The 22360-nt window shown below is 37.2% G+C and overlaps 2 protein-coding genes across 2 annotated transcripts in view; both read right to left on the reverse strand.

Moving 5' to 3' along the window:
* Positions 1-5160: 5160 nt before the first annotated feature.
* Positions 5161-22360, reverse strand: part of LOC122021404 (fatty acid amide hydrolase-like) — a 53315-nt gene continuing 36115 nt past the window's right edge. The window contains exon 20 of the mRNA XM_042579524.1: positions 5161-5442. Coding sequence (XP_042435458.1) covers positions 5368-5442 — 75 coding nt within the window. The 3' untranslated portion in view covers positions 5161-5367. The remainder of the gene's footprint in view (positions 5443-22360) is intronic.
* Positions 20848-21607, reverse strand: LOC122021405. The gene is made up of 2 exons (XM_042579525.1): positions 21195-21607; positions 20848-21123 (listed from the first exon to the last, which is right to left on the reverse strand). The coding sequence occupies exons 1-2, from the start codon at positions 21508-21510 to the stop codon at positions 20891-20893; spliced, it is 549 nt and encodes a 182-aa protein (XP_042435459.1). The 5' UTR covers positions 21511-21607; the 3' UTR covers positions 20848-20890.

Below are 22360 nucleotides of genomic sequence, written 5' to 3' on the forward strand. Positions count from 1 at the left end.
AGGAGAGGGGGCTGAGGTTCTCGGTGATGGAGAGGAGAGAATGAGAGAAATGAGAGAAAAATAAAATCTCCTCTTTACATACTCTCTTTTATGTTAAGGGGGAAGAGGTAGCAAAATGGGTTTTTGCTTTCCTTCTCCCTTAGCCCTTTTTTTTCATTTTTTTCTTTTTATTTTATTTATTTATTTGTTCTCATCATTCATGATGAAACAAGGGGGAATGAATCCCCTTAATTCCCCTCTTTAAGTCACGGCAAAAGATGAAGAAGAGGGAGAGAAAAGAAGGAAGGCAAGTTGCCTTTCTCTTGCTCTTTTCTTATTTTCTTTTGGCTAGCTTTTACTCTCACCCTTATCATGAGTTTTCCTCCTTTGCTATCAATATATTATTCCTATCCCAACTGGTTATTACCCATTAATCCTATCATTTACATCATGAGAGGTTCAAGGTTCAATCCTTGACCACTCCCTATTTTTATTTCTTTTTTTTTTATTTCTTTTTGGTTCAACATTCTACTAATATTTTTCTAAGGCAACTTCATCATTCTCATATTTATCTTAAGAGCTTAGTGGGTGTTACAGGTCATACCTTTCCCCTGGGCTTGGGCCGATCAGCCACGACTTGTTGGACGGCGTGCAGCCGAGTGTGCTGATGAGGACGGGTGGCTTCGGCTCGTGGTCCTCTGGGGGGCTGGTGACTGACGGGTTGTTTCCACTCGGCGAAAGTTGATTGGTCATTCAGGGCTTCCTTTCTTTTCACCGTCTGGACTTCCTCCACATTGATGTACTTGTTGGCCTTATGCAGCATGTGGTCATAGTCTCGGGGCGGCTTCCGGATGAGCGAGCGAAAGAAATCACCGTCCACGAGCCCTTGCGTGAACGCGTTCATCATTGTTTCCGAGGTGACCATTGGAATGTCCATGGTCACCTGGTTGAAGCGCTGGATGTAAGCTCGGAGCGACTCCCTCGTGCCTTGCTTGATGGCGAACAGATTGACGCTGGTTTTCTGGTGTCGCCTGCTGCTTGCAAAATGATGGAGGAACGCCGTTCGGAATTCTTTGAAACTCGTGATAGATCTATCCGGCAGTCTCCGGAACCACCAATGCGCCGATCCCGAAAGTGTGGTGAGGAACACTCGGCACTTCACACCATCTGTGTATTGATGTAGAGTGACTGTGCTGTCGAACTTACCCAGATGGTCATCTGGGTCAGTTGTCCCGTTGTATTCCCCGATCGCAGGGGGCACATAATGCTTCGGGCGGCGCCTGTTCAGGGCGCTTTTCCTTTTCTGACGTCTCGGACGGGTGCTTCGTCCGATGAAAATCCTTTGTCCTGATTAGCTTGTGTGACCTCCGAGGGCGTCTGGAACAGAGCCCGATGAAAAGGTATCGGGGCAGGTGGCGCCCCCATCTGGGTGTCGGTCGGTCCCTTATTTTTCCCCCATATTGAGAGCTACTCCGGCCACTCTTCCGGTGTCGCTCGGCCCCCCGATGCTGATGTCGCCTGCTGCGCTGCCCGCTTAGCCTGAGCTTTCTGCTGCTACTCCACGATTTTTGCTGCTCGCACTTGGATGAGTGCGTCGAGTTCTTCTGGGGAGAGCGTCACCATGAGTTGGCGTCCAGCTTCTTCCATCGTCTCCACTCGGATTCAGGTGCGTTCCCACAGACGGCGCCAATTTGATCCTGTCTGAGCGTTGAGTCGACGGACGCTGGGGACGTGGCACGCTCAGCTGTCTTTGGCCGGCGGTGAATATCTCTGATGGACATGCAAAGAAGCCGACTCGGGAGGGGTTTCCCGACGATGGCCCTCCGACGCACAAGTCAGGCAACGAGAAATGAGAGAGGCAGCATAACTGTGGCTACAGTGAGGATTGCGCATACTTTCGTCGACGTTTGGGGGTCCTTATATAGGACCCCGGGGAGGCACGAGCACGCTTCTCGATGCGTGCACGCTTCCCCAAACATACCTTAACGAGCCCATGTCAGAAAAGTACCCCTGACGTCATTCCGCAATCGTCCGAGCATATCCCGGATGTGACGGTGGAAGCTTCCACCGTATGATCCTGTGTACGGCTCGACCGCTAACCCTGCTGCCTATCAGCGGCAGGTGTCTCGAGGATGATGTTATCCCCTGTCTCCTTTGTCCTCTTGCGCCTCCTGTCTGTTTCAGGGCCGAGCGATTCGGCTGCTCGGCAGGCATATAACTTCTGCCCCGGTTGTAGGTATCGGTCCGACTGGGAGGACTCCCGGTCATATGCTCGGATGAGATTGCTCATGCCTGTCTTTGTTGCCTTGTGCCCCGGCCGAACGGACAGCCCGCTCGGCCATGAAACCTTTTTACCTTGAGCATCGGAAACCCGACCCCTAGTCGGGTTGTCTTTCATTCGGCTCGGGGGATTCCCGGCCGGTTGTCCCTCTCAGTCCGGTCTGTCGGATCTCAGGGTTGAATCTCTTGACCTTTGACCTCCACGTGTCGTTGACCTTCCGCCAACGAGGGTCCCCCGTCCTTACCACCGGATCACTGGTGATGAAGATGATGATGAAGGTAGTGGTGATGGTTCTTCATGAATTTGTTGTGTTTAAATGTTATTTATCTTAGAATTAGTATTTTTTTGAACATTTGTTATTTGATTGAGTTTGTGAACCTTGTTAATTTATTTCAAACATAGTTGTGAGGTCAAGAAAGGTGGTGAAAATTGAAAATCCATGTAGGAAGAAGTAAGTCTTTACATATTAAGTTTTGTGTTAATTTATATGATTTTCTTTCTTGTTAAAAATGATATTTTTTGTTTTTTTATTTTCTAATGCAAAAAAAGAAGAGGAAGTATGGAAGGAGAAGGGAGTGTCTACCATGCTGAAGAAGATGGATCATGATCTCATTTTATATCTTTCCCTCATGTTGAGACTTATGGGATATTTTGGGGTATTTTGTGAATTTGCTTATGGGATATTTTGTGAATTTTCTTATGACACTTGTAGAACTTGGTTATTGGATCTTTCTTGTTGAACTTGGTTATTTGTTCTGATGTGTTATGGTCTTGTGTTGTTGAACTTGGTTATTGGATCTTTTGTGTTGTTGAACTTGGTTATCTGTTGTCGACTGTATTGTTTGAATTGAAATTATGTTGTATATAGGATTGTTTGTATATACGTGATAGAAAGCAGAAATGGGAAGGTTTTGTGAAAAAAATTTAAGTTTTGCCACAAAAAATTTTCGTCGCAGAATTATCGTAAGTATAGTATGTATTGCAAATCTACGATGAAAAATCACCTTCGTCGTTGATTTGTGACGAAAATGGACTCGTTGCAGATCTAACGAAAATGAATTTGTCACAACTCTATAACGAATATATTTTCGTCATAGATTTGCATTTGTAAATTCGTCATGAAATTTGGCGAGGACTTATTCACAACAAATAATTTTTTGTCACAAAGTTTGTCGTAAATTTTTTACGATGATTTTGTTTTTTAAATTAGTCACAAATGAACTATTTTTTTTGTAGTGCTTTGTGATCTTTCAAAAAAAAATTAACTATGTCAAAGAAAAGTATGATACATTCATTAGTTTATAAGCTATTGACATTAACATTAATTCTATCAGTCATGACTATAACAGTAAAGAAAGTACTTTCTATCATGAGAATTGTGAAAGTCAAACTGTGGGTGATGCTTGGATGTAAATTGTTGATATGATTGAATTTGATGTAATTGGTAACAAATGTAACTTAGATTTAATTGATGTTATCTTAATAAGTGACGGGAGTCTAGACACAAGAACTTGATAAGGAACAATAAGTGTAACTTGGAAGAAGTATAAGTTGATTAAGGTGATCAGATACTCGATGAAGAGAGAAGTCCAAGAGATGCTTGGCAAATGTCGAAGAAGTTCAATAAGTTTTAAAAAGTTTTAGGGGTGCTTAGCAAATGCAGAAGACTCAGAAACAAGTACTCATAGCATGTTGAAGAAGTTATAGAGGAGAGAACTATTGACAAAATGATTGTTGAGTAGATAACTCTTGATTCAACAAATGTTGACGTCGATGCACACGTTAATATATAGAATGTTAGTTCGATGGCTTAGAGATCTAAATCGAGCAAGAGTCAAAAGCAAGTCAAGCTTGGAAAGCCTCGATACTTCTAAAGACTAGAAGCTTGTGAGAAGGATTCAAGGGAGGATCATTGTCGACGACATCGAGGCATCAAGTTGAGAACTCCTCCTAATTAATTTCTAGTATGTATAAATTTAATTCAAGTGCTCGACGATGAAATTGATCATGCGAAATTTGCTCCCATTTACTACGAGTGAGTAGTTCTTTATTAATCACTCACTTGCCTTTATAAGTTTAGCAATATACTCAATCGCAAGTGTATATATAACCCTTTAAAGAGTCCACCATCTTACAAGCATCAAAGCATGGTATTATTCCTATTATCTGAAGACACTACTAACCTTTTTTAAAAAATAGATATCAATAACTAGTTAGGGTCGAATGAGTGTTCATCAATTTGGCGGATTTAAAAAAAAATAAATTTAAAATAAAAAGTTAATAAAGTAGACTTCTAATAATAAAGGGAAAGATAACGTTCCTTTAATAATCTAGTAAAAATAAAAATAAAAACAAATGAAGATATATATTACAAGGGACACAGCTGTATAACATTACATACATACGCAGAGAAGAGCAGCAGCAGGACAGAGTGGTCTCCCAACTGCTTGGGCCCTGCAATTTGATTTGGAGTTGTCAGAAAATGGCTACATCTGCTACGTACCGCATCGTCCCCGTTCCGTACTCACCACGAACCGCTATGATACGAACCAACCTAATAATAATAATAATAGCTTTATGAGATTGGAAACCCAGCTCTGAGTGAATAAGGACAGGATGACGAGGTGGCGATGCTGCAGGGTGGGCACGTCTTATCTTCTGCTGTTGGCTGATTGTCGGAGTGGAAGACAGCTTTCTACAACCTCTCTCTCCCTCTCTTTATACTTGCTTCCTGCCGCTTTGTTTCGTTGTGCCAGCACAATCCACTGCCTTTGTCAGGCTGGTTTTGGAAATTAGCTGCGTCTTTTTCCTCCTGTAGAAGTCCATGTCCTGCCTTTCTAATTGAGAAGCACATGTCCATGTTATAGCATCGAGAAATTAAGTTGACCATGGAGAAAAGGTGGGAGAAAAGGTGGGGTTTACTTCAATCCCCTTGTTTTGTGCGAGTAAATTTTCACATGAGAGAAAAAACAATTGTTGTGAGTTTTCTGTTGATTACAAAGGGAAGGACTTAGTCGAAGTTTTCACAAATGAAACAGATATGCGTCGAGGACATTAAGCAAATTTCTAAACTGTCAAAGATGTAGAGGCTTTGTTCACATTCAGGTCTATGATGCTATTCGAGCTTGATTAAGAATGTCGTAGAACTGAGAAGGCCGCCTCCTAGAACCGGAACAAAGTTCCTGAAAGGGGTGATAATAAATGTTAGATTAGACTGCAGTTCATAATGTAATAAGCTTATAACATATTTACAAAAAACATACAGAAATTGGGACAGTTGAAATCTACGTATTTATTGTTTTGATTTTCCCTTTGGAAAAATGGGCAAAGTCCATAACATTTCGCTTCGACCAAGAAGAGAAACTACGCAAAGGAAAATAAATATAGGAGTCTAACAGGAACTCGTACAAAACTATCTAAGTTACATAAATTACAATTGATAACGTAAGCTGAATTCCAATTTAACTCGATGTTTTCCGCAATCATCCTTAACAGAATACTGCATAGGCTTATAAACCGATGAATCGTTAATATCTTATTAACTTCCATGAATGGGTATGGAAATCAGTATATTTATTGATGAAACTATAAATGCTTAAAAAGTAACTTTCCGAGTTATCATGTCTCAGCTCCAGTGTGGATTAAGCTGGCATTTATTGCAGTTTGCATTGCACATGGTGCATTGCTCATTCTCTTTGACATAGCTACTATTACTGATAAAAAATGTCGGTACTTGAGGACAAAAATATAAGCCATAAGTTGGCCAACTTGTCATAGAATCGATTAGGCAGGACTTGCACCAATTTGTGTCCAACCAAACAGAGAAGTCTTCCAAGTTCTATCTGGTTGCACAAGATATATCCTAGTTTGTATTTAATCAATCAAAACATTTTAATTACGGCTTTCCATTGAATATAATCATAGTATCTCAGCTTGCATTCTTATTCATTATTGATCAATGACCATAAACATTTTCTATTCTTGCTTTCCGGGTTTCATAGCAACTTTGCATATTGACGAGGCACCCTTGTCCTCACTGGGCCAATATTCCTTAACTGACAAGATCAATCCCATATCGTTTCTTTACAATTTCCTTGTATGTTTTCTATTATATGTATGAAACATGTCACAATGGCATAGCTAATCTTTACATATTGGGGCCACAGTATCAAATAGAGTTACTAGGACGTGCAACTAACAGATGGTAAGCAAATTTGAACCATGGAAAATAATGTGTTTGTATTATTTAGCAAATATTGCACATGGCGTTCACTATTCTATCCTCGATGACTTGCCAACAGTTTAGAGTTTACCTCATTTCTACTTGGGTGATTCACAAACAAGATCAACTCAGAAGGAATTTCTTTTGGCGACATGGTTGTTCTCAAGTGACTCCCGTTGGGTGCATGCTCACAAGACTTATATGCCTTACCTTAATTTGAGACTTCACAAGCTAGCTTCCCTTTCTAAGTGGTGGTGGAACCCTCTTATCCTCAAGCACCCCGTGGGATTTGAGGTTCATCATCTCTAATTTCGTGGGATACAGTAGATCATGCAAATTCAATCCATTGTTGGTCCTACGCATTGAAAGGCATCTTCCAGCTCAAAATCTCCTATGCTCTTAGCCTTGAGAAATCCTTATTGAAAACCAGTGAGGTCTCATTCAGGAACCGAGATGGTGCAGTGGCATCACACAATGACAGTTTCCTAATTTATCGGATTGTCTCACAATGATTCCTGAAGATGGCCGTTCATGATCTCTCCTCTCCAGCTTTCCATCAGGCCTCTCCTATACTCATCCGAGAAATCTTATTAATTTTCAGGATCTTTTCCCAGTGGCTTAGTAGGTTCTAAATATTACTTTTCAACCTTTGCTTCTACACAAATCAGAGAACAATGGAATCTCCACAGTTGGGTGAGCCTCCTCAACTCAGCTATAGAAGTCAGATGGATGTTTCATTTATTGATTTGGTCTTCCTATGCATTAATTAAAGTTTACGTTTTCACCTGGTTGATTGTGCACAATATGATCAACACCAAGAGCTTGTTAGTAGAGGATTGCTACATGTGGATCCCCATTGTGCACTTAGTAACACCTCTCTCTCTCTCTCTCTCATCTAGTGGAGGAAACCACTTTCATCTTCTTTTTCCTTGTGATTTAGGTAGGAACAGACCCTCTCTTGTTTCCGTAATATGTGGATCAAAACTTTTAATGTCAATTCACTCGTACAAACAAACTGATTATTCAAACACATTTAAGTCAGTGGCCACGGAACATTCAAAGCGAGCACATTTTATTCAAGAGCTTGATTCTCTTATTTAGGACCGTCTAGCAATTGTAAAATTGCTACTTATTATCAAGCGACAACTTTGTCTATGGAGATAGAGACAATGAGGAATCAGATTTCTAAAGAAAAACAAAGGCAAAATCATCCGACACCATCACAGCAGCATGGTGGTAAGAATCAGATTAGTGTACCCTTATGATATTAACTTCTACTGTAAGAAGGTGCTAAGGCACAAAGCAAGAGTTTGAATTTAGGGCATAATATAGCATTTCACCTCAAGTCCGATAGTAGTCACAGCAGCAGCAAACTGAGCCGTGCCAAAGTCGGCTGCAGTTGCAACGCAATGAACTCGAAGATATCAGTCGACCATGTATTTACCTAAACCCAGCAAGAGATTCAAAATACAGATGATCCAATAGCCCAAGTATGATAATTATTTATGACATTTCTGCTTATTTTTTGATTGATACTGGTAGTATACATTTATTTATCACTTTGTGGAATCCATATACATCAACCACTCTATAGCAGAGCATATAGGCCACCTTATGTGACCCCGCGGGTCATCCGAGTTGGTATATGGTGGGTGTTGTCACAATGAGATCGCAGGGTCGATCCTCGGGACAGCTGGAGAATAAATCCCTTATCCCCGTATTACACCCTGTCCGTCACATGCTCGCTCGGATGTTGCGATTTACCTCCCTCGTGATGACCTTGGGTCGGGTACGGCGGGGGCACTGGGGGCGAGCGTTTCGCCTTTTGCCACAATATAGGCCACCTTATGTGCCGGTAGGAGGGTCGCTAAGACAGCAGATTTAAAATATAGACCACCTTATGCTTTGGGACGATGATCCACAAAGAGACAAAACTAGTGTAAAATATTAAGAAAATGCTACTCATTGCTTAGAGTTGGCAAAAGAGCTACGCGAACTAGAGTTTAATGAGAGAGCATGTCTTCCTCTGTGTCCCCTATTAAAGGTGTGACCAAATTAATCTCAAGGAAAAGCTTGCTCCTAGGTAGTAGACCTTAAGATAAGTTGCTCATTAGAAAATTTATCTCCATGCGTTCCCTACTAATATTGAGTTAGGGAATATTCTCTCTCCTCACTATCTCCCGCTCATACAATTTCTTTTCCCACCGCACACCACCTCTCCTCTCCTCTTCTAGGCGTTGGTTTCCCCATCCAACAATGCACCATCCTCCTCCTCCTTCCAACACCAATGCCTCCTCCACTGGTCGCAATTCCTCCTAAGTGACACCTAAAAGAGATATAACAGAATTATCCAAATTGACCGGATCAAATTACCAAATCAAATCATATTAGTATTTGGATTATTCAAATAATTCTGTTATAATTATTCTCAGAATTATTCTAATAATTCTGTTATAATTATTCTCAGAATTATTCTTAGAATAATTCTGTTATTTATTAATTAGTTATTTGACCAAGTACTTTTGAACATTATATATATTGTATTGTCCTTAGGGCAAATATCAATGAACAATAGATTTTATTATTCTCATCTTATTCCTTCCTCTCTCTCTCTATTCTTCTCTTTACGTGGTATCAGAGCGAGGAAGCTCTTCAACGGACTAATCGCCAAGAAGAACAACATCATCAAATGGCCGGCTCAAACATTCATATCTTCCCTCAACCTCTTGGGGCGGAGATCGTATAAACGGCGAATTTTTAAATTTTTCCCTCAAGCCTCTTATTTTCTCCTACGTGTTTTAATTTTCTTATTCTTCTCTATTTTTCAGAACAAACGAAAAATACTTATTTTCTTTCGTTGCCAACCTCTTTGCATCTCTTTCCTCTTCCTTAATCTCTTTTTTTTTTCCCACCACCATCGGACAAGTTATTTTTTACTTTAGATGTCAAATACTCGACGACATCAAAGAGGACAAAAGCAAAGTCCAGACCGATGTCAAATTTGTCACATCGTTGGTCATACTGGAAATATATGCCCTAAAAGACTTGATTGGTCTAGGGTAAAATGTCAAATTTGTCTTGGAATTGGACATTTTGGAATTCAATGTCCTAGTCCATTTGATTCAAATTTCATTGGTGGTCCTACAGCCTCAAGACAACCATCTATTTCACAAGTATATCCTAAAGTTCTTTCGTCTGTGCCTACTTGTGGTAAAAACCCAGAGTTCTCATCTACTGATTGGTATATTGACACTGGAGCAACTCATCATGTCACATCAGATTATAATATCCTTACAGACGTAATGTCATATTATGGCTCAGATACGGTGCAAGTAGGCGATGGTTCAGGTTTGCAAATTGCTAATCTTGGAAACACATATGTTCATTTATCTAATCGAACTTTTCACATGCGCAATGTCTTTCATGTTCCATCTATCACTAAAAATTTACTTTCTACACGCCAGTTTTGTCTTGATAACAATGTCATTTTTGAATTTCATCATAATCATTATCTTATAAAGAATAGAGGAACAAATGCTATTGTGTTTTATGGGAGAATCAAAAATGGCCTCTATTGTCTTCAGAGTTCTTCAATCAAAGCTTTTGTTGGTGAACGCACAAATAAACCAGCTTGGCATGCTCGACTTGGTCATCCTTCCCTTCGTATTGTTCAGTCAATCATCAATAGGTATGGTTTACCTACTTCTATTACCTCCTCTCCATCTTATTCATGTAGGACCTGCATGGAATCTAAAAGTCATAAGCTACCTTTCTCTTTATCTGATCATGTTTCTAATTTTCCACTTAAAATAATCCATTCTGATGTTTGGGGCCCTGCACCTATTTTGTCTAATCAAGGTTTCCAATATTATGTTACATTCATTGATCATTTTAGTAAATATACTTGACTTTATCCTATGAGAAGGAAATCTGATTTATTTGATATATTTTGTAATTTTCAAATTCAAGTTGAACGATCTTTTAATCGTAAAATACTCTCTTTTCATTCTGATTGGGGAGGTGAATATCAAGCTCTCCATCGTCATTTTGTCTCTTGTGAAATTTTTCATCGAGTTTCTTGTCCTCACACTCCAGAACAAAATGACTCTGCTGAGAGAAAACATAGACATATAGTTGAAACTGCCTTAGCTCTTCTTCATCATGCATCGGTTCCGTGTAAATTTTGGGATGAAGTTGTTAGCACTGCAGTATATCTCATAAATCGACTTTCTACTCCATTGCTCAATCATAAATGTCCTTTTGAAAAACTTTATAATCAAACCCCTGATTACAATTTCTTTCGAATTTTTGGTTGCGCATGTGATCCATGGTTACGCCCCTATTCTAAACACAAACTTGACTCTCGTTCACTCTGATGTGTTTTCTTGGTTATAGCAATTTGCACCATGGTTATCGTTGCTTGCATATACCAATAGGATGAATTTATATTTCACGACATGTTACTTTTGATGAGTCTTTATTCCCTTTTTCGGTAGCTTCTTGATCTCTCCTCCGGATATAAGTGGCACCTTCTTAATGCCACCTAATATTATCGAAGTGATGGAATTCTAGGTCCTGCTCCGGAGCTCTCTAATAACTCTCCTATACCATCGAATCACCTCCGGTTCTGCTCCGATCTTAGAAGTCTCACCGATCGAAGATAATATGTTCTCTGGTTCCTCGGATAATGCAAGTCCGTCATCTACATCACCATGTGAGCCTACTTCCTCGTCGTCGTCAACAAGTGATTCAGATGATAATGCTCCTCGTCGCATGCTTCCCATTAGTGATATTTATGAACGTTGCCCACCAAATGCAACTCGATATCTCCTTCCACGAGCTCTAGTGGTCTCTTCAAAATCTATTGAACCAACCTGTTTTACACAAGCAAACAAGGATCCAAACTGGCGTAGTGCAATGGCTACAGAATTTGATGCACTTCTTCATAATGGAACATGGACTCTAGTTCCGCGCACTCCCTCAATGAATGTTGTGGGCTCTAAATGAGTATTCCGTCTTAAGCATCGAGCTGATGGTTCTCTTGAAAGATACAAAGCTCGACTTATAGCTAAAGGATTTAGTCAACAGTCAGGTATTGACTTTAATGACACTTTTAGCCCAGTCATGAAAATTACATCTGTCAGACTATTATTATCAATAGCTGTTAGTTCTAATTGGCTTGTACGACAATTGGATATTTCAAATGCATTTCTTCATGGTCATCTTGAGGAAACTATATTTATGGAGCAACCACCTGGTTTCATTCATCCACAATTTCCATCTCATGTTTGCCAACTCAAGAAATCCTTATATGGTCTTCGACAAGCTCCTCGTGCATGGTTTCATCGACTATCTAATTGGTTACAAGCTCAAGGATTTTCTGGATCAAAGACTGACTCGTCTCTATTTCACAAATATAATGATGAAAATATGATATTTTTTCTTATTTATGTGGATGACATTCTGATAACCGGCAATGATCACAAGGGTATCACAACTTTATTAAGTCTTCTCAATCAAGAATTTCCTACTAGAGATTTGGGTATTGCTCGTTTTTTTCTTGGTATTGAGCTTATTCCACATGAGGATGACTATCTTCTCTCTCAGAGCAAATACATTACTGGACTTCTTCAAAAAGCCAAAATGGATGGAGCACGTCCGGTCTCTACACCAATTGCTATAAACAACTCTTCAACTTCATCCTCTCCTGCTCTATCTGATCCACAAATTTATCGAAGTATTGTTGGGGCTTTACAATATGTCACTATCACACGCCCTGATATTACTTTTGCGGTAAATCGTGCTTGTCAATTCATGCATGCTCCAACTGAACAAAATTGGGATAATGTAAAAAGAATACTTCGCTATCTCAAAGGTACTATTCTACATGGTCTTCTTTTATATCGCCAATCGTCTCGAGATTTACATGCATATAGTGATGCAGATTGGGCAAGTTCTCCTGAAGATAGACGCTCTACTAGTGGATATGCAATATTTCTTGGACGAAATCTTATCTCATGGAATTCGAAAAAGCAACCTACGGTATCTCGTTCAAGCACTGAGGCAGAATATAAAGCTATAGCAAATACAACGTCAAAAATTATTTGGCTTCAATCACTTCTCTCCGAACTTCATCTTGCATCAAATATTGCACCAAAAATTTGGTGCGACAATATTGGAGCAACATATCTCACAGCAAATCCAGTCTTTCATGCTCGTACAAAACATGTGGAAATTGATTTTCATTTTGTTCGTGAACGTGTGGCAACTCAGCAGTTATCCGTCTCTTATATTTCTACTGAAGATCAAATCGCTGATATCTTTACCAAGTCACTATCCAGACAACGCTTCAACAAGTTAGCAAGCAAACTCAACGTCAGAGATCTCCCGTTGAGTTTGTCGGGGGGTAAAAGAGATATAATAGAATTATCCAAATTGACCGGATCAAATTACCAAATCAAATCATATTAGTATTTGGATTATTCAAATAATTCTGTTATAATTATTCTCAGAATTATTCTAATAATTCTGTTATAATTATTCTCAGAATTATTCTTAGAATAATTCTGTTATTTATTAATTAGTTATTTGACCAAGTACTTTTGAACATTATATATATTGTATTGTCCTTAGGGCAAATATCAATGAACAATAGATTTTATTATTCTCATCTTATTCCTTCCTCTCTCTCTCTATTCTTCTCTTTACAACACCAACTACCAACACCATCCTTCCTCCGGCTAGTAACCTTCCTCTTCCTCATTCCTCTCTTCATGTTCCTTCCCATGCAACACCAACACACCAAAGATAGTGATGTTGCCTCTCTTTCTTGTTGCCACTTCTTCACCTCCTCTGTGTGGCGATGTTAGGAGGCAACAACCGTCTATTTTCCCTAATTGGTTTCTCTTCTCCCTCTCCTCTATTCCCTTCTCCATGTGCTTAATAACAAGCACCACTACTAGACACCAAAACCAAGAGAGGCCACCATCAATGACGGGCTGAGAGGACCCTCCTCCCTTCCCTTTCTCTCTCTTATTTATCTCAATGTCCACCGCCACGATCCAACCCTCTTCTTCTCTCTCCTATTTTTCAATGCCCATGACCCTTGCTGCTTTTGCTGGAACCATGAGGAACTATTCACTTTCCTCATTTTATAAGCCTCAAGCTATCCTTGAACAAAGTGATTGCTTGCACGCCAGCCAAATACAGCAAAAATCAACCCTTTATGCCACTGGGTGGTGTCAGTTATATATCGATTCTCCTATGTCAGTCGACTTAATTCCTTACTATATAATCATTTATATTTAAATAAATTTTATCACATTTTATTGTTACTAACAAATATTATTTGATCTCTCTTTCTCAATTAATGTGTATTTCTCACGTAGACATTTATTGGTCATCTAATTATATATCTATATCATCTTATATGCGTCTCTTAGAGTTTTTCTTCAATAGATGTAATCTTGACTTTTTCTCTAATATTCTCATTTTTTGTCCAGTTTATCATATATGTCCAAAGATTCACCTTAACATTCTCATTTTTACGACCCTCCTTCTGCTTGTATGCTCATTTCATAGTCCAACATTCAGTTTCATATCATATAGTAGGTCTAACTGTCGTTTATAAAATTTTCCTTTAAGTTTTAGAGGTATTGTGATTACAAAGAACATCTTATGTCCTCCATTTCAACCATATTACTTATATTCTATGTAAAACATCTTATCAGTCTCTTCATCCTTTTCCAAAAACGATCCTAGAAACTTAAAACTTTCAATTACGGATAGCTCGTTATCTTCTATCTTAATAATTGTCTTGTTAAGTCTACTACTAATTTTAAATTTCATATATTTTGTCTTTACTCTATTAAGCTTAAAATCTTTAACTTCTAATGTCTCCGACCAAAATTCGAACTTAGCATTACTCCTTCACAAGTCTCATCGACCAAAACAATGTCATTTTTGAACAACATACATCATAGTAACTTATCTCGGATGTATCCAGTGAGTTCATCTATAACTAGTATAAAAAATTATGACCTAAAACTGATTCTTAATATAATTCTATTTTTATGGAAAATGCTTTAGTTAATCTACCTAGAGTCTTCATTGTTGTCATTACATCATCATACATATCCGTATTTGTCTAAATATATGCTATTTTAACCCCTTTCTTTTTTTTTAAAATTCTCCACGGAATTTCTCTTAGGACATGTAATTCTTGCTTCTTTTCTCCATACTTTTCAATCAATTATCAACCTTTCAGATATGAATCCAAATTGATCTTCGATCACTTTGGCTTCCTTAATCTTTTTTATATCACTTTTCAGAATTGCACGTAGATAAAGGTAAAAAATGTGAATAATTTTATGGTTGACATTGAGAAATGATTGATTATTTCAGACAAATCACAGTATGTATTTAGGTTTGATTGACTCGAGTCTTTCATCTCAACAAAACATCTATCTAATTTTGTCAATCAAGGGAAAGATAAATATTTTATTTTATCATATTACTATTTTAGGTTAGTTTTTCTAATTTAGCATGGAAAAATAAATTATTATTTGAAAGTATATCTTGTTTAGAAATTAGGATTATTTCAAGCTAGCGTGATCAAGATTGGATCTATGACTTAAAATTTAATTATTTTTTGAAAATTTATATGATTATCATTATAGAAATTGATTTTGAATTTTTTGAGCTATTTTTTTTATTGTGATACATATTCGAGTGGAGCATACCAATTTTTAGATACTTAGATTATTTTATTGTATATTGAGATGGGTAAATTATTTTGACTTGAATACATATTTTCTTGTGCATGAATAAATAGATAAAATAGATTTATATGCTTCAAAACATCAAATTAAAATAATATTTAAAATAGTGAAATGGGCTTTTAAATGAATTAAACCATTGGGAGTTAAATAAATTGATAATCTTTCATGTTTATGTATGGTTTCATATGGGAATTAGTTTGTTTTAAAATTAAAATGGATAGTCTGATCTATTCTTCATTTGATATTTGTCATTAGAACTACTTTAGCTTTCATACTACTTGTTCACTTAGATGTTGATAGTTGTATTAAGTTATATATCTCATACCTAGAGACCACATACTAATATATAATAAATTAGTATAACTTATGTCAAAAAGTTGATTTAGGTTAGTGTTCAATTAACTAATAAGATGTAAATTTAGAGAAGATTAACTGTGTAAAGATTTAAAATGAAATGATAATATTTAAAATTATAAGTTTAGCCTCGTACCAAAGTACATGATTTTCCATGTAAAATTGTGATTGTGAGTGGTTGCCCACGGTCAATATTTATCTACGTGAGTGTTATATTGTTGTATATAAGCGTGAGAACTTTAGTCCATACATAATGTTTGTGGATTTATTAGAGATATATTATTTAGAGGTGGTGATTAAATGATGATAATTAAAAAATATATTTTTATTAAAAGAATGATAATTTAGAGAAATAATAATAACTTTTAATGAAAATTTGAAATAAAGAAAAATAATAATTATATATATATATATATATATATATATATATAGGGATTTTATTATGCTGCACACCCGGTGAGCACTATAGATTTTTTTTGTTAGACTTAATACTATATTATAATCCCTAAATCCAAAAATTAAAATCTTAAATGGTTTAACAGCAAGTTTAAAAAAAAATAAAAATAAAAAACGTTGTGCACCGCACAATTGCGCACTGTGCAGTGCATTGTGTGTGTGTATATATATATATAGATGATGCTTTACATACCTTACGCCGCATGCCTTATGCATACTATAACTTAACCTCTAAACCTTAAAGGCAAAACTCTAAATAACATAACTGTAAGCTAAAAAAAATAAATCAAAAAAATCAAAAAAAAAAAAATGTCGACGAGAGGCGTGGACAACGCATCATAGTATCTTTCTTGCATGATATTTTTGCCCCCAGAGCGTAGCACAGATAGTGGCCGCATGACATTTCTGGTGTAATGGCCAAGGGTCGATTCTCAAGAACTGACGACCTGGATTTATCCAATGACGCACAGAATGCCTATGTACGTGCATTTACTTCTCTCCATAATCGTTGAGCCGGCAAGACAACCGTTAATATAGCGGATCTACATTTTTTTTTCTTCTTGCATGATTTTTGTTAACCTCTTAATTAAGAACATATTTACTCATTTAGTAAATTTGTACTTTTGCTTTTCAATAAGCTTAGATTTTGTTGGCAAAGGGTACTATTTTAAGACTATAATTGGTTTCAACTAGTACTTATAGTTGATCCAAGATATCGACCTGTATATGATCTTTTTTCATTGTATGGTTTCATTATATTTGTTGATAAAGTGAATACGCATGTATATTATTGAACTTTTTGAATATTTTGAGTTAGTAATCGTTTGTATGGCTCTTAGTCCCCTTTTATCACAGCCACTAAGTGGTGGACCTTCTAATACGTGGAAATTATAACTTCAGGCGTGACACTAATGGAATTGTCTAAGGACTAGTGATACTCGTCTCATCTACGAAAAGGGAGTTATTTGGATTGTGATAGCTCGCATTTCACTTAAAATGTTGAGGGGTTTTGTATCTCTCGCCACCCACGGACTAGCAACAATACTTAGTTCACCTGATATATATAGTTCATTTTGCAAACAATGTTTGCTCTAATTTTAGTACAACATAGTCAAGATGTGTATAAGCTCTTCCTACAAATATTGTCTATTATTTTTAATACCCTTAGTTCTCTCATTATAGATAATTTATATATCAAGTCAAATCCCACCACCCTTTAACATAAATACAAAATTTACAGATTTTCCTCACTTGTAATAGACCATTCAAACATTTATCAGACTACTTTTGTGAAAAAGTAACATTTATCATCAAAGTTTATTTTAAATATGGCATCCACTGACAATGCAAAAGCAATATCTACCAAAGGCTATTGTAGATTCAACATGTTAGAATTGCACTAGAACAGTTTATAACGTACTGATGACGTTGCCAATTCAAGTACAAATCTTGACAATGCAGATGAAAGCATACTTAAGAGATTAGCGAGTTTGAAATTTTCAAAATACTATGACCATGACATGAGAAACATTAATGCAAAGTACCATTATTACTAGAGCTCCTCTAAGACAAGAACCATTGAAAATTTTTGATAACTGTAGACTAATTCTAGGTAAGGAAGTTAAAGACAAGAAAAGCAGTTGAAGATGGGAAATATCTACCAAATAGAATCCTTGTGTGTGTGTGTGTGTGTGTGTGTGTGTGTGTGTGTTGTGTGTTGTGTGTGCTAGCACTAGAAACACTATCTTCTTTGAGAAAACAAAATTGCAAAGGTAAGCGATGTAAATTATTGCTTTGTTGTCATGGTGCATAATCATCGATTTTCAGAACTGGATGTTCAAGCTATAAATGACAAAGAATTCAAAAACCTATCAACTATCAAACTAGAACATGAACTTATCATTTACCAACTTCAAGGAGAATGTACCAATTCTTGAACCTTTTTTATTCTTTAACATGAATTTCAGTTAAAAATATGAAGATGAACTTGAATATAGGTTCAGATTTGGTCAAAACAGATAATAAAATATTGCACTAATCATTAGCAGCAAAAGATAAAACCATTACATTGACAGCCCTTCCAGGGTGGCCCCCCACTATCTGGAAGAGAAGTAAATCATGGAGGGCTTTGCCAACAACAACGACTCATGCAAAGAGGGATTGAGGCAACTAGCAAAGTATTTCGGCTAGGAATCAACCCCAGGTCTATAGGCAGCAATACCCTTACATGAACCAACTGCTCCAGTTCGTGGGGGCAATATTGCACTAATCATGATGGCAAAAGGTGATTCGCTCGCCCCAGTGCCTCCGCTAGCCCGTCTCTATGCCAACACGGAAGAGGTAAATTACGAGTGGCTACTAGCCTTAGGCAGTTGAATAGCGCATAGGAGAGAGCAGGCACCCGGCTACAAGCACTAATCATGCATTCATGGGAAAGGAGAGAAGAGAGAGAAACAATCTTGTATAAACGGGAAATAATATGCAATCTACGGCACAGAAACTGTTTGTTTTACATTCTCATCCACTTAGTTTCTCAATTCTCATAGTTAAACTGGTTTACTGGATCAACTTTATATTTTTCTTCCATTTATTGCTGTTTTATTTGTCTTTTGTCAGTTTATTGCAGGATGTTCATTTGGAAATAGAGATTAATCCTTAATATTTAAAAGAGCAAAGGAAAATTTTTCACACTTTTATCAGTAACGTGTGCAAATTACAAACATATTGCAAGTACTTTGGAAATGTCCAACCTATTAAATGAATGACAGTTCTCAAATCATCTATTATTACACTAAATTTCATTATATGAGTCAAATTATTTTAAAGACTCAAATCAGTGCATTTGCCTAACAGACACTGTGCATGGTATCTCTAGAAACCACAACGATCCTAATGGATTTTGAATGATCCAAACATATAATGGAAGCTTTCAATGAAGTTGAGAATTATGCAAGTCAACAATAGTCATTCTGTTTTAGATGAGCGTCCAGGCAAAATCAAATAACATATATATAGAGAGAGAAAGAGAAATGGTCTATTGCCCGATGCCTTCTACGCGACCGTGAGCGAAATCCGGCGTGGGCTATCTAATGCAGCCAAAACCCATTTTTTTAATCCCCCTCTCATCTGCATGCAATAATAACTTCTCTCTCTTTCCTCTTAAATTAAAATAAAATTATCTCTTCACTCTCCTATTATTGCATGCAACAATCACTGTTGTATTGATGCTACAACGTTATAGCAGCCATGGTTTAAAATTTCGAGCCGTGCCGGAGTTTCGGTCCCAGACCGGAACGATACAGTTTCGGTATCGTATCGTACCGTGCCGATACAGTTTCGGTGGTTTTTAATTTTAAATATAAATGTAAGGCAAAACAAATAAATATATTTTTCTTTTAAGAAAATTGATATATGAACAACTCAAATTAAAATTGATACATCATAATACAATACCTTACTAATACCAAAAGGAATGACATGAATCAGATTGAAGCATTGGTTCTTGCAGCATTCTGGTTAAATCAACTCCATAGTTTTCCAATGCCCAGATTAAATAATCATCCCATGACATGCAATATTGATATTGATTTCTCCACATGTCCATCAGCATGTCTCGATTGACCACTGAAAGTTGAATTTGAACTGGCACCACTGGAATTGGAACTGGTACAGGTACAGGCACAGCATAAGGATAAGCATACGTCCCTGAGCTCTGATATGATGGATCGCCATATGATGCATCAGAACTATAATAAGAAGGTTGAGAGTACGATGAACTTCGATCAGAATCAATCTCAGCTAAACTCTCCCGCATATCATGATAATCATGAGTTTTCTTTTGTTTGTCACCCTTAGATCGACGTTGATACTGAGATTTAATAATTCTACCTCTATGATCTTTATCTTGGGTTGCATGTGTGTAATCTTTCTCAAATGTCCAAGGCTCCGGTGCCGGAGTAGGAGGAACATAAGTGCTACAGCCACCAGATGCATCACCACTGCCATCACTTCCATTAGTACTTGCACTGCTATTGACATCACTATCATCATTTCGAACTTCTCGTCGGACTATAGTGTCAGAAGGTGATGATGTTTCATCACTATCATCATGCTCTTGCTCATCAATTGCATTGAGTGGATTTTCACTAATTCTCAATGGGCCACTTTCTTTAAAAGCTGGAGTTCTGACTTTTCTTTTCTCTTGAGTAAAAATTGCAGAAGTTTTACCTTTGTCTTTATCTGCGGACTTTGGTTGACTTTGAGGTTGAGATGATTGAGAACGTCTCGGTCGTGATCCGGAAAATCGAAATTCTTGGTCAAAAGCCTCATCATTATATTCTTCGCTGACATCTCCTCTAGCTTGTATGTTTTCAATCTCTTGAATAAGAAATTGAGATGGTCGTGGTGGATCTCCAGTTTCATCAAGTAAGGGATTCTCAGCCTCCACGGTACTCCACCAATCCATCATTGGATCATCCTCAGTTTGGACAAATCCAATATCAAATGGGTCTACATCACTAGATTCTTGTTTTTCCAGTTCTTGTTCTTCTGTAATCGCTCTTAGTTGAAGACGCATATTATAATGAACGTAGACCATCTTCTCCAAGCGACGATAAGAAAGACGATTGCGTACTTTTGTATGAATGAGGGAGAAAGTTGACCAATTTCTTTCGCAACCACTTGAAGACGTTGTCTGTGAGAGAATTTGTACTGCAATCTTTTTTAAATTTGGGGCTGATCCTCCATATTGTAACCACCACTCAGTTGTAAGATAAATAAGAATAAAATTAAAATAGTATTTATATTTATTGACAAAAATTAGTAATAATTTTTTCTATATTTACCTGCATCCATTTTATATCTGCATGACACTGCAAAAGAATCGCTAAAAGAACCATATGCTTCTCGAAATAATCGACTTTCATTAATAGCCTCAGCAGCTAATTCTCTATTTTTTTGGAGCCTTGATATTACATTTCTAAGGGCTACTAATAGATCTTCATTTGTGGCAAGATTATAACGATATTGATATGCCGGATTGAGATAATAACCTAAAATAATTAAGCATACATATAATTATTAATAGCAATATTAAAAATTCTTTATCATAAAAAATACGCACCTGCTAAATGAATATGTTTTCCCATTTGGTTGTCCCACCTTGTAGTGATTATATCAATATAATATTGATACTTGGTTGGAGATTGTAGACGTCTCTTAATTTCCTCTTTTGCTTCGTGAATTAGACGGTAGACGTTGCCCATTTGTGGCTTCTTGTCCATATCAACTTTTCGTAGAACAACGTACAAGGGTTCCACTGCTATAAGAATATCTGAAATATAGTCCCAAAATCTAGCAGATATAATAATTTTTTGTACCTCCCTTCCTTCAGTAGAACTAGAGTATCGAGAGGTTTCCCAATCTTCAAAAGTGAACATGGCTTTCAATCCGACTTTTTTCTGAAATAATGATTTTAATAGGAGAAAGTGAGTTGCAAACCTAGTTGCTCCTGGTCGTAGAATCTCCCCATTAATAACTTTCCTCATTAATCCGTGAACCCAATGATGATTATAAAGGAATTTTGTTAACGATTGACCTTTTTTCACTACCTTCTTTACTATATCGAGTTTACCAATATCTGCCATCATCAAATCAACACAGTGTGCTGCGCATGGTGTCCAAAATAACGTTTGATATTTTTGCTCCAGTAATTCTCCAGCCCTCTTGAAGTTGGCACTATTGTCTGTAATTACCTGCACTATATGTTCTGCACCTATCTCTTGAACTACGTTATCCATCAAATGATATATATAAGATGCATCATGATAATCTGCAGTTGCATCAACAGATTTATGAAAAATCACCTTTCTATTGCAGTATAGCAGAAAATTAATAATGCTCATCCGTGTAGGTCCTGTCCAACCATCACACATTAATGTAACCCCATATAAGCTCCATTGCTTCTTGCATGATAGGATCCAAGTTTTGATTTCCTCCACTTGTTCATCTAAATACGGACCAGTAATTTCATATGCAGTCGGAGGTTGAATACCAGGTCCAGATTTTTGAATGTTGGACACCATGCTGCGGTAGTATGTGTTATTTGCTGCATTGGGAGGAATTCAATTAAAATGAAAAAATTTAGCAATACTTTGACCTATTGATTTCTTCTTCTCCCTTGTATAAGCATCATCAATCCTAGTCTGTTTGCTAGCTTGGTCCGGGAATGCTAGTGGATCAATATCAGCAATATCAACTGCACGCCTTCGTCCCATAGAAGGAAAGAAA

The sequence above is a fragment of the Zingiber officinale genome, chromosome 9A, assembly GCF_018446385.1.
Source record: "Zingiber officinale cultivar Zhangliang chromosome 9A, Zo_v1.1, whole genome shotgun sequence".
Classification (NCBI taxonomy): domain Eukaryota; kingdom Viridiplantae; phylum Streptophyta; class Magnoliopsida; order Zingiberales; family Zingiberaceae; genus Zingiber; species Zingiber officinale.